The sequence below is a fragment of the Gymnogyps californianus genome, chromosome 4 (genome assembly GCF_018139145.2).
Source record: "Gymnogyps californianus isolate 813 chromosome 4, ASM1813914v2, whole genome shotgun sequence".
NCBI classification, from domain to species: Eukaryota; Metazoa; Chordata; class Aves; order Accipitriformes; family Cathartidae; genus Gymnogyps; species Gymnogyps californianus.
Genome location: NC_059474.1, coordinates 9,539,786 through 9,552,599, shown reverse-complemented (window position 1 = coordinate 9,552,599; position 12,814 = coordinate 9,539,786). Strand labels below are relative to the sequence as shown.

The window sequence follows — 12,814 nt, the reverse complement described above, 5'->3', positions numbered from 1 at the left end:
CCTTTGATGGAAGGCTGCAGTGAGGCCATCTACATTTATCAAACAAGCAGCTGGTTAAGATAATAAGTACGCTCCCCCCCACCACCCCGGCGCTCCCCAAAATGCTATTATCTGTCACACGTTGCTTCTCTGAAGTGGTTAGATTTGGTGCGCACATTAATGTGCAAATGTGTTGCCATAGGAACTGCAGCCTCCATTACGCCTCAATGACACCATTCAGCAAAAGCCAAAACTAAAAATAATAACAACAACAAAAAAAACCCTTAAAAATAAAATAAAAACAAACAAACAAAAAACCCCAAAAGGCAGCAAAGAGAAAGTCCAACGCACATGCGGAGTCTGGCCCAGGACTGCAGGTTTACGCGTGGCTACAGAACAGCGCAGGAGATATTTAGGTTTGATCTTAACTTCACACTATGGTACAATGGGGCTCAGAGTTCAGCCGGTCCGAGTCTGTGCTGGCTTAGGAAGGAGGGGGGGAATGGAGCGGAGTCGTGGTTACCGGATGCACCCAGGGTCTCTCAGACATTTGGCAGAACGAGGCACATCCAAAAAAGTGCAACACCAGTGCCGTGGTGGCAGTGCGATGTGATTGAGTGCGTGCACGCGCTTTCCTCTTCATGCATTGTAGCAAGCGGGTTGGGGCGGGGGGGGGGGTTGCCCCCCACCTTTTCTTTGAAAACTATTAACCAGTAAATAACAGTAAGACGAATGCATATTCTACTTACTGGTGCATGAAATACTGAAAACTGCATTCAAGTAATATTTCTGCACTATTATGAATGCATCACTATGTTATCTTACATTTGGAAAAGGAGAAGACTATGTACACCAGAGCAGTGGTACTATTTTGCAGTTAAGTTTCTGTGCTTTACGGAGGTACCTGGGAAGGAGAGGCCGCCGCTCCGCTCCGCTCTGCCCCGCTGGGTCGCAGGACTCCCAGCACCACCACCTACAGCATGCGAGGAAGGAGCGCTGCTCGGCTGGACGATCGAGCTGCACGGAGCAAACCAAAAGATGACATGAGGGAACAAAAACTCAACCCAAAATTGGCAAATCAACAGTGATGAGAAATAGAAGGGTAATTTATTATTTTTGAAGGGGGAGGAGAAGGAAAAAAAAAAATATTTTTTTTTCGTTTGGTTGGTTGGGTTTTTTTATTCTTCCCGCAGCTGCAGGCGGTAGCGGTGGTAGCGGACCTGGAAAAACATTCTCTCCAGTAAGGAGCGCGTCATCCCCGGCAGGGCGTAATGTTCGACGACACCCACGTGTTTGAAGCCCAAGGACTCATAGAGCTTGTGGGCTGCCATCTTCACGGCCGTGGTTCCCAGCACGACGGAGGAGTAGTTGTTGAGCATGGCAAACTCCAGCACTTTGCGGCCCAGGGCCTTGGCGATCCCTTTGCCACGGTAGTTGGAGTCGACGGACATGCGGCGCAGCTCCACCGTGTTGTCTTCCTCATTGCCCCGCGCTGCCACGATCCCCACCACGTTGCCATCCAGGACGGCGACCCAGAAGCAGGAGCCTGCGGGAGATAAAGCAGCACATGTAGCTGCCGGCCACCCTGGATGGGCAAGGCAGGCAAAGCACCAGTTGACAAACACACCAATGGGAGCCGGGCTTGGGGTCAGAAATCACCTCTCTGTCACATGTGGGGACTAAAGACCTCCATAAATAAGGACCAAACTTTCTTTTCCCTTGATGTTGCGAAGGGAATGTTGTTTTCCCAAGGAAAATGCACAGGAAGGTCACTACAAACCGAAACAAGATTCCTAGGGACCAAGCGTTACGAAGTGCATTTGGCTGCCATCACAGACAGGTAACAATCCTCACCTCATGGTGGCACACGATGGGTAACTTCTGACCCGCACGCAGTCACGCTCTCCTGTCCCACCAGTAACTTCACTGCAGTGAGTCCCGGGTCCCTCCCAGCACAGTACAACCCATCGTTGGCTGCTCGTTGCATCCCACCCTGAGACGCGGTGGCGGCACAGGCAGCCTCTTGTACGCTTTGCTGCCAAACTCCTCCTTTACTGGGATTCACACTTTCCACAGGCTCTCGCCTCCAAGCGAACAGCTCGGCTGTGGTGCGGGCAGCGCATCACCACGCTCCTCAGCTGAGAGCCGCTGATGTGCTCTGGGCAGACCTGTGGTCTCCAAAGCGAGCAGGGGTGGCTGCGTGTAGGCATGGCGCCCGCGGGGGAGAAGCACAGGCTGATGCACAAAGCATCCTCAGCGATTTAGGAGGGCAGGATCCAACCTGGATGACAGTGAGGGGAAGGAAAGGCTGAGCCCCCTTCCCTGGTGCTGTGGCAAGAGGCAGGGAGCCAGCTCGGAACAAGACGAGAACCCCTGTGCTGGGGCACGGCAGGCAGTGCTGGGGCACGGGGAGGTGGTGGAGCATCCCTAGGTCTGGGAAATGTGTGCCTGCTGTGGGCCAGACACCGAACCATGGTCCCAACCTCTTGTTGGGACTTGTAAGGATGTTGCTTTTCAGGTGCGATGCAAGAGCAGCCCTGATGGCTCAGGGCTCCCAGTAGCTCCTCCTGCCACCCACTTCTCCACCCACGAGGACCTGATATGAAAGGCTGAATAAGTGACTGCCTGGCTTGTTTCTGACCTCTCCCCATGCACGTCTGGATATGTAAGTGCATCCTCCTCTTGCAGCCTTCAGGAGCTCAGTGCAGGACTTGCCTAAGACAGCTTCAAATAGAAAATCCAAACTGGGCAGCAAGATGCTGGTAGTGAGACACCGGGACTGTGAAAGCCAGCAGAGCACCAACAGGGGAAAATGCCATATACATCCCCCAGAAAGAGCATCTCCTGTGCACAGCCAAGATCAGGCTCACCCACCCCTTTTTCCCTGCAGGCTGGGGTGCTTGTGGCCGGGTCCCCCTTGCTTTGGAGCTGTTGCTCCTCCTCTGCTGGCGTGTGCCCGGTGAGAGCATCTCACGAGCTGGAAACACGGTGCTCAAGCAACTCCGGCCAAAACCATGTAGAGTTTCAGTGAGTAAAACCAGCCCGTCCTTAATTGCGCCCCGGCACCAGCCAGCAGGCACACTGCTCCAGGAACAAGGACACGGCTTAACGAACAGGCTGTGCTTTTGGGGGTGCAGGGGGGGCAGCACTGCTGCTCTGCCTTGGGGCCGAAGGCTCGGTAGGGCAAATGCTGCGTTCAAGAGGCCAAAGCAAAACCCAATCTAATCAAAGCCCAGCAGCCTGAAGGGCACGCAGCTGGGCCTGGGGCAAGCACCCCAGGGTCCCAAGCACTCCAACCACAGCGCCAGTTATGAAGCTCAAATAAAACTGGACCTCGCTGGAGAGAGGCACCGATACCATCCCATCCCACTGCTCGTACTGGCCAACAAACATTAAAACCGATGCAATTAGAAACTGCTGTAACTCTGGAGTATTACAGCATCACTTGGCCCCACCAGCAAGGAGATTTAAAAAAAAAAAAAACAACCAAAAAACCAAAAAAACCCCACCACAAATGAAATTCAATTAACTAATTACTCAGGTCTTAACTAAGGATCTTTACAGAAAATCCTGGTGAAGGAAAAGTGTCTTCAATTGAACTGAAAAGACCAACGTTGTCAGCACAGGGCAACTGCAACCTTAGCGTGGATATTGCTTACTTAACACCCAAGAAAGCCACTGTTCAATTACGGCACCTAACGAGGGGCACTGACAGGTCTCTTGCCAAGAAGGAAAGCACTGACTTTCAGTGCTCAGGAGGAACATGGCTTCATCCAGAGGAAGAGGACCCCATCACAGGAGAAACTCCTGGCGTGCTGTGACCTGCCGCAGGCGGTGGCCTTCTCCTTCCCCAGTGCTAAGCAGAAGAAAACCTGACTTGGGCAGCCGCTCCATCTTTAGCATCAACCCTGCCAACCACCCCAACCCAAATGCATGGCATGTCTCCGTAAGGACCGGCGTTAAACAGCCCGGGTGGGTGCTCAGGGGTGCACGGCACCGCTCCCCCTGCAAAATGTGTGTGTGTGGGAAATGAATAAGGCAACTCAGAGCCCTTTGTTACTGGAGGAGAGCAAAGCACGGGGCGGTGGGAGGTGCCTCCCCGGCTGCTGCCTGCGGGACAAATGCACCTCGTGACTCGGCAAAGCTGTCAGAGACGGCCGAGGTTTTCTGCGCTTGCCCGCGGCACAGCCCAGCTGCCAAGGAAAAGCTGGGTACAAACGAAGGGCAGGGAGTCAGCCCAGGTACAACCCAGCACACCGGGCTCGTCCCCACCTTCAGAGCGATGCGCAGCTCCAGCGACGCTCACTTTTGTTCCCACTGTGAGCAAGTCATTACGCTGTCGCTATCTAGGTCAACAGCTAATTTTTAAAACACCAGGACCCATCCTGACCCATTTATCATGAGCAGTTAACATGTCTCTCCTCTTCTGCTGTGTTGATAGTGCGGCTTGTTCCCCTGCATTCACCTGGATCTCAAAACATAATTTATTCAGACACGACCCCAGACGAAGACCTACAAGCACTGAAACCCAGCAGCCGCCTTCCCTCTGAATACAAATCGCAGGGCTGAGAGCTCACGGCTCTCTGCTCTGCAGCACTGTTTTTAAACCGCTCATCACATGGCTGCTCTGCCCAACGCACCCCCCCAGCCCATCCATCATGCCTCTGCCCACACGGCAAGCACATCAGGAAATCGGGGCCGCAGTGATCCTCACCCCTACGTGCATGGCCACCAGTTTCAGCTCCTGTGATGTAGTCCAAAAAGGGGGTTCATGAGTCCCCCCGTGTTTGGGGAGCAGAGATGGGCTGCTCCCCTGGGGGCACACAGTGCCGTCCCCAGCACCCAGCCGGTCCTGAGGCAGCCCCAGAAAGTGCCACAAAGCAGCCATCAACCGGTGCCCGCCGAGCCACAGCCGGTGGCACAGCCACCACATCCCTCTCATCCAGCCCTACGTGCAGCGACTCCTCCTGGAGCTGCTTCTTCAGCAAGTCTGTCTCGTTTTCCTCAAACCAGAGATACCAACCCAGGTTCCTCTTGGCCCAAGGTTATGCGATTGCTTCCCTGATCGCTTCCTCCTTTTATTCCTGATTTTCCCTTCTTAGCAAGCATCTCTCCTCTGTGCCCACCAAGCCCAAGAGGCTGCTAAAGCTCACTCAGCAACACTTCCCACATTTGTAAAAAGGCACGTTTCTAGTATTTTTGGGTCTTCTGCCTATTTAAAACCCAAATCTGGACATGCCCGCCACGGCAGAGCCCACAAGGCCTTTCAAACCCCCAGCCCCTTCCGACCGCCCTCCAGGGTTGAGGCCGTACCCTCACACCCGTCCATCCCGGCGGGGACCGGCCCAGTTGCAAGCAGCATGACGGCAAACTCGCACTCCTTGTTAGTTTTTACTCACAACTTTAAAGCTTAATTATAATGATTTTGAGTTCAGCATGAAAAGAAATAGTATCTGGCACATCTCCCAGTGTGTGTTGTGCACGCAACGCTTATAATTAGCAGCAGACAGGACACATCTGCTCAAACAATGCGAGTTGTATTCGGCTCTCATTTACACCAGCGCCATCAATCCCCAAGACTTTTACCCTGCCGCCCACCTTGTGTCTGCATCTGCTCCGAGGATCACCGGTGGCCAGATGCTTCAGCCTGCTAAAGACACCTCAAGTTTCCAAAGGTGGCTACAAGCCCAGGAGCAGCTTTCACCCGTGGGGTTGTCAAATCCCTCCTCCAGGGAGCTGCATCCCATTTGGATGGGGATTTGCTACCAAAAGCTGTTTTGGGGTCCCGTGACGGGCTGCTGACCTTGGGCTGAGACCTCTCCTCTGGGCAAACTCTCCAGTTTCAGTGCAGGAACCCTGAAGGTCTTCAGTTTGCGTTTTACCTAAACTCAACATGTTTTCAGCAATCCCAGCCAGCTGCAGCTCCTCACCATATCCACTCTTCCAGCAGCACTTACTCCGGAGCAGGATGGAAGCACCTTGGGAAAACCACCCCCCCACTGCCACCTCCCAGGGCTGGGGCGGGGTGTCTCTTCCCCATCTTTTCTGGACCAAGAGGATTGACTCAGAGCCTGTCCTGGTTTTGCACTTTTTCATACCTAGGATGAAATAACATTAACTTCATCTCACCTGTCAGTAATGAGCAACAGCCTTGTTTGCAGCGCTATTAATAGCAGGAGCTGACGTTTTACTCTCTCACACCACTATCTGAAAATAATCACTGCTGCAAAGATAAACACAAACCCTGATGGCTACAACTCTCACTGCCCTTCAGATACTCGTGTCACGGCAGTGCTTCCATCCCTGCCTTCGCTCTCATCTGCCTCCATCTTCTGGGGTCCCCCTGTCAACTCATCGCTATGGTCATCCAAAGCCCTTCCAGCTCACTCCAAGGTCTGCTCTTCATGGACATCCTGCATTTAACTACAGCTGCCCTGTGAACATCACTCTGGAGTACTGGAAGCACCTATTGAAGGCTTTAGCTGTTTCCAGCCAAACACCAAGCCTCTTTGCAGCACTGTCCCTTGCCTCCCAATCCAACCCGGCCCCTCCGCACTGCCAACAGGCAAAGGTGAGGAGAAGCAGCCGTGGAAAGGCCACCACCACCTTGCTTAGCTCCCTCCACTCCTCCAGCCCACTGCCTCACCACGCAGACTCTTGACTTCAGGAACTCATAGGCAAAAGCTGTAATAAAGGAAGAAATTTTTTACGATGAGGGGGGTGAGACACAGGAACAGGTTGCCCAGAGCAGCTGTGGGTGCCCCATCCCTGGAAGTGCTCAAGGTCAGGTTGGACGGGGCTTCGAGCAACCTGATCTACTGAAAGATGTTCCTGCACATGGCAGGGGGGTCGGACTATATGATCTTTAAAGGTCTCTTCCAACCCAAGCCCTTCTATTAAAAAAAAAAACAAACCAACCAAACTTGGGATGCACACATCTATGAAAAAGGCACAAAAAGGCACAAAATGGCTGTGATGTGCGTAACAAGGAAGATGATTTTGGATTGTTCATGTTCACAGCAAGGTCAGACGTGGTTCCTCAGCTGATGGCACTCAGGGCCTGAAAGCACACATGATGGCAGTGTCTTTCTGCTCTAAATTTAAGGATGATTCCCAGCTTTTGGGGACCAAAAGAGAGCATTCTTCTAATCCACCCAACCCTCTCCCACAGCGCAGGCTGCCCTCAGGCTCCACACACCGCTGCTGGCCCCATGCCCCGAGGACTTCCCCGGAGCGGTGGCACTGTGCTGGCCACTTATCCTGCGCCCAAAGCACCCACCACTCCTGCCCAAGAAGGACATGCCGTGCAATCCCCTGGCTGTGCTTGCAAGCCTCCTCTCCTGCTCTCCTCCACCGTCATGAGCTGCACAGCTCTCCCCCACGCAGCCAACGAGGATGGTGGGTGAAAATAAATTCATTTATTTTTGCTGCAAATTCTTCTACACCCTTTGGTGAATAAAAGGCCGGTGGGTGGATGGGTGGAAAGATTGGAGCCAAAAGCAATAGCAGAGAGTACTGCTAGAAAAGGGGGGGAAAATGAGACATCAGCCTTCCTCACCAGCATGAGTCCTACGTGATTGACTATAGCAGGTTCCCACAGCTAAGTTCTTTAGCGCTTGAGGACCGCTACCCCGAAACCCAGAATTTAACAGCAGTGTGTTGCTCTGAAAAACCAAAGCTCTGTCTGCCAGGTACTTTTAAAATCCATTGTTTCCTAGTAAATTCTAGTATTTCCACAGGAGCAAGCAAAGCTCTGTCGCCCCAAAACATCCTGAACTCACACTTGGGTCCTCCCCGGTGCCAGAACCCATGCACCGTGAGGGGCTGAGCCAGGTAAAACCTATCCCTGCTTTCCACAGGGCTGGAGAGAGGACAGAGCAGCTCCTGTAGCCACCACCGACTGCTGGTGCTAATTTTGCATGGGTGGGGTTGCATCCCTGCGGGAAGGAGCTTTCCTTGGAAGCTCAGCACAGGGCAAGTATGGAAACCTTGCCCAGAGGCAGGCCAGTCTTTTCCCTCTTTCTTCAGGGGTGGCACTGGTATCTCCCACAGCCGAGCTCTTATTAACTCTCTGAGGGTTATTCATAGAACATAACTTCCAGACAGACATGCAACTTCTCAAGGCAATGTCCCTTCAAGCCCGGACTGTGATTTTCAGTTCTGCTTTAGCATGTCACAGCAACGCAAATGTGAGCAACTCCCCTCCCAGCTCAAAGCTGTCCCGGGTGACTTCCTCAGAGCATCATCCAGACGAGGGGACCAGCAGAGCCACTCAGCAGCTACCACCATCACTGCTGGGAACCTGCCAGGCGAACGCCAGCTCCTCTGCATGCTTACAGCAGAGCCAGGAAAGCATCTGAGGACTGGCCACTGTGAGAAAAGGAAGCTGATGTTAAGAGAAACTCCGGCCAGGCCCCCCAAAATTAAAAATTAGGAACCTGCATCCCTGGCAGAGGTGTGATGTGCAGGCGTGAGCTCTGGGAGAGAGGCTGCCCACAGGCTCAGTGTGTGTCTTCAGGGCTTTGCTGGGAGAAGCAACATCCTGCACAGAGCAAACATCCCTCTCTATCCTAGATTTTCCCCCAGGCTGCTACGATGGGGCAAAAGCGGGGAAAAAAAAAAAACAACAACCAAAACCCAAAAATCATCCCTGTGCTTCCCATAGGACAGGACCTGCAACTGCCTGTGTCCCTTGCTCTTAATATACCTGCATAAAAGCTTGACAAAAGTCACAGGCTTGCTAATCCTAGAGATCTGAATGCCCCCAAACTCCTCCCTGCAACCCGCTGACATACTGTGGCACAGCCCAGTGCAACACCACTGCAAGGAAATCCGAGGACAGAGGAAATACAACACACTGTTGCATCATGAAGCTTTAAGTATTTGCCCTTGGAGTCATTTGTTCAGCCTCCTGTGCCATCTTTCGGTGTGATTTTCGCCAGAGCAGCAGCCCTTTCTGCCAAGCAGAGGTGGTCTGAGCAAGGCAGTACAGAGGGAACCAGGAGGTGTGCTGCACTGGACACAGTGCTGTGCAATTATTACTTATTTATAGATAACTGGTTAAAAAGCCCCAAAGTTCAGTGTCTCGCCTCTCCTCCTGCCAGCACTATTTATATCCATCACTTTAAGTGAGACAGGCTGTGCATGGCAGCAAGTGGACAGAGTCCCCAGCCCAAAGCTGGCTGCGCCACGGCTGTGTATTGCTGATGCCATTTAAATCCCTGCCCTTTTATCCTGTCTGGGTTTTGAAGAGGGAGCAGAGGAACTCAGCACTTGAGGCAACTCTCCCTCCTCCTTCCCCTCCATCCTCGGCAAAACGCGGGGCAGACCAGCCAAGTTACATCAACATCAAGGGAGAAAGGAGGCTCTTCTGGGGAGAGCACGGCTGCCGTGATGTGAACGCTGCCGGCGGGAGGAGTTTGGGGCACAGATGTGGCACATCAGCTGCCGCCCGGCCACAGACACAGGCAGCTTGGGCACAGGGACTAACCAAGGACAGGCTGTACCTGCTACTGACTGCAACTGCTCAGCTAGCCAGGATGGGGAGGGATTTATTTCTGTGTTTATGAGGCACATTATTATTCTGTTATCCCTCCTTACCTCCACCCTTTCCGTGCCTTGAGTTTCCCTCCCTTCCACCTTTTAGTTCCCCTTGGCTTCAAGCAGGGCTGCATAACAGCTCCCACAACTTCTGCTAATAACTCTACACTTGACTTCAGTTAAAAGGCATTCCTGGAGGGCTCCTACAAAATAATGGCATTTCAAAGTAGTTTATGGCCATGGAAACCAGGTGAGATGTGAGAGACCCTGACTCCGACACTCCTGACACCTGTGAGCATCCCTCTACACCAGACAAGGCCCAGGCATGGGGGAACAAAAAATGTCAGGGACGCACAAGAATTATTCATGCATGAAATTAGAAATGCTGTGGGACCCCTTCCTTCCCATAAATAACTCCACATAACCTACCACCGCAGGATTCATTGCCCCATTACAAATAATTCCCTGCTGGAAGAGCACAGGGCAGCTCATCTATATGCTGAGGGTGGGTGACACTCCCTGATTCATGGGGCATCTGGGCAGCAGGCGATGAGATCACCTGCACAGCACGAAAAGAGATGGATGATTTGGTCCCGAGAAACCAGCTCAGCTACTTCTCCGTCTACCTTCTTTTCCATCCTTGCTACCTTTCATCTTTGTTGTTACCGAGGGCTGAAGTTACTTGCAACCATCTCTAAGCTCAGGCAAAGCCTCCAGAGCTGCAATCAGCAGGGGATCGGTGGGACGACAGTGACATCCAGCATTCGACCTGCAATGTGGCCACAGAGCAGTTCCATGCACATTCGCTACCAGAATCACCGTGACCACAACCCACAACAGCAATGGGTCTCAAACCACCCCAGGAGACAGGAATTCAGGGGTGGCCTCTGCAGCTGACAAACCCGAGCATAAAATGAGACACGGAGTGTGATGTGGTTTTGGACTGCAGGCAACAGCTGGCCTAAGCATCTATGCAAACCCAAAAGCGTATTTGGATTCAAACTGGTATATGCCGTAACGTGCCACCGCTGATAAACCTGGAGCAGCAGCACATGCTGCACAGGTGACGGTCCCACCAGGAGGTTTTGCTGCAGCCCAGCTTTACCTTCACCTGGGGATGGAAAGGGTGGTGGGGTTGCAATTCAGAGTAACAGTATGAGAACTGACTTTCATCAGGGCCTGCTCCACGCTTCCTGATGGAGCTGGTCTGTCCTCAAAAGCACCCAGCTTCTTTATCATAGGTATTGCATTTTGGGGTGTCAAAGCCCCTGGAAAAGCCCTAAGATGTTGACAGCTAGCTATAGTTTACTTTCACTCTTATATGTTGACTGAAGAAAAACACATTCTGCAGCAAACAAACTTCAGAAAGCGGCCAGGTTTGGTCCTAAACAGCATCTCCTGCTGTCACGGCTGGGGATGTAACCCAGCAGGAATTTCTAATCTTCTTAAAAGCTTTGCTTGAAACCTCACCCTGTTCCTCTGAAACACTTACATGACAGCTCCTATCCATGCACCTTACTCCTCTAAAGCTTCAGGAGGACCCAGCCTGGATGTCTGGATCAACACAAGCTGTTAGTGGCCATACCCCGTGTCAGCACTTCACGGGTTGATTTCTCCAACAGGCTTCAGTCCCGTGGGGCCCAGAGTGTCACCACGCATGACAGCACCGGGGGAGCTCAGCAAAGCCCCAGGAAGTGCTCAGCACATCTCAGGAACAGGCTTTTGATGAGACAGCTAGAAATCCAGGCGATGCCACAGACAGGGTAAAGACAGCCCTTCCAGCACATTTCAGAGGGTGCTATATTAAGAAGTGCAACAGCAGGACTTTAAAAATCTTGTATCTGGCTCTTTCTGCTGGCCGTGATGCACCTTGAAAAGCAAAGACTGTAACAAAGCCAACGTATAACAACTGTTCAACAAAAAGCTGCAGAAGCAGTTATGGGGGATTAGAAATACCCTGGTTATCAGGGCATATTTAGCCTGGTCCATCGCTCTGCTCTCTGCTATTGAAAAGAAGGACACACTACAGAGAAAGGAGAGACAAAACCAGCGATGTAGCGATTGGGGTCTACCTGCTGGGTCATCAAGAGAAAGCACAGTTTGAGAAACCAGGCATTGTCTGTGGTTTTTGCATGTGAGCAATTGTTATCGATAAGCAAAGAATTAAACAGCTTAAAGGAGCGGATAAAGACTAGAATATGTGATTTTGGCCTGGCATTGTCCTCAGGGCTAACTGGATGATGAGTCCTAGCTCAATGGAGCTGGCTCAGCAGAACGGACTGGTCTGCACAAATGGACAAAACCAGGAAAAAAAAGTATTTAAAGTACTTTCAGAGTACATGTTCTCTATGCATCCAAAATCCGCACTAAGCCTATCAACTGCAGAGTCAGACCTTAAGTAAACCAATGCTTTAGAATTTAGACTGGTTTTTAGTCAGAAGTTTAAAGGAAAAAAGAAATCAAGCCCTTCTGCCAGGGGAAAACACATAGAATCGATCTTATTTTTGCCATCCATCGTTACTCGTCTGGTCTAAGTTTAGCCAAGACTCCCTTTAGTTCAATAGAAGCACCTGTATCTACACAGGTATTGCACCAAATGCTTCACAGCAAACAGAGAAACTAACATTACATTTACTTAAGGTTAAATAATGAATGCAATTCTGAGCTCTACAGGGACTTCCAAGGAGTTTTATGCTGCTCTAACCGAGGTCAACAACCTTTAAGGTCAGTCACCCTCCAGGAGAGCCCCTCCTCTGCAAGTGACCACAGCAAAAGCCTACACAGCTCACTGCAAACAACTGCTTTTAGCCAGGAATATGGTAGGCAAGATGAACGACGACATCAAGCTGTGTGGTGTGGTCGACACACTGGAGGGAAGGGATGCCATCCAGAGGGACCTTGACAGGCTTGGGAGGTGGGCCTGTGCGAACCTCATGAAGTTCAACAAGGCCAAGTGCAAGGTCCTGCACATGGGTTGGGGCAATCCCAAGCACAAATACAGGCTGGGTGATGAGTGGATTGAGAGCAGCCCTGAGGAGAAGGACTTGGGGTTTTGGTTGATGAGAAGCTCAACATGACCTGGCAATGTGCGTCTGCAGCCCAGAAAGCCAACTGCACCCTGGGCTGCATCAAAAGAAGCGTGACCAGCAGGTCAAGGGAGGTGGTTCTGCCCCTCTACCATGCTCTCGTGAGACCCCACCTGCAGTACTGCGTCCAGCTCTGGGGCCCCCAACATAAGAAGGACATGGACCTGTTGGAGCCAGTCCAGAGGAGGGCCACGAAGATGATCAGGGGG

General features: G+C 51.9%; 1 protein-coding gene across 2 annotated transcripts in view; it reads right to left on the bottom strand.

Annotated features, from left to right (window-relative positions):
* Positions 1 to 738: 738 nt before the first annotated feature.
* Positions 739 to 12,814, bottom strand: part of NAT8L (N-acetyltransferase 8 like) — a 29,598-nt gene continuing 17,522 nt past the window's right edge. Inside the window, exons 3-4 of one of the 2 annotated variants that reach the window (XM_050896661.1) lie at positions 1,200 to 1,525; positions 739 to 996 (exon numbers count right to left, since the gene is read on the bottom strand). In XM_050896661.1, the coding sequence (XP_050752618.1) occupies positions 823 to 996; positions 1,200 to 1,525 (500 nt within the window). In that variant the 3' untranslated portion in view covers positions 739 to 822. Of the gene's footprint in view, positions 1,526 to 12,814 lie in introns of both variants that reach the window. The other variant, XM_050896662.1, reaches the window with a different exon arrangement.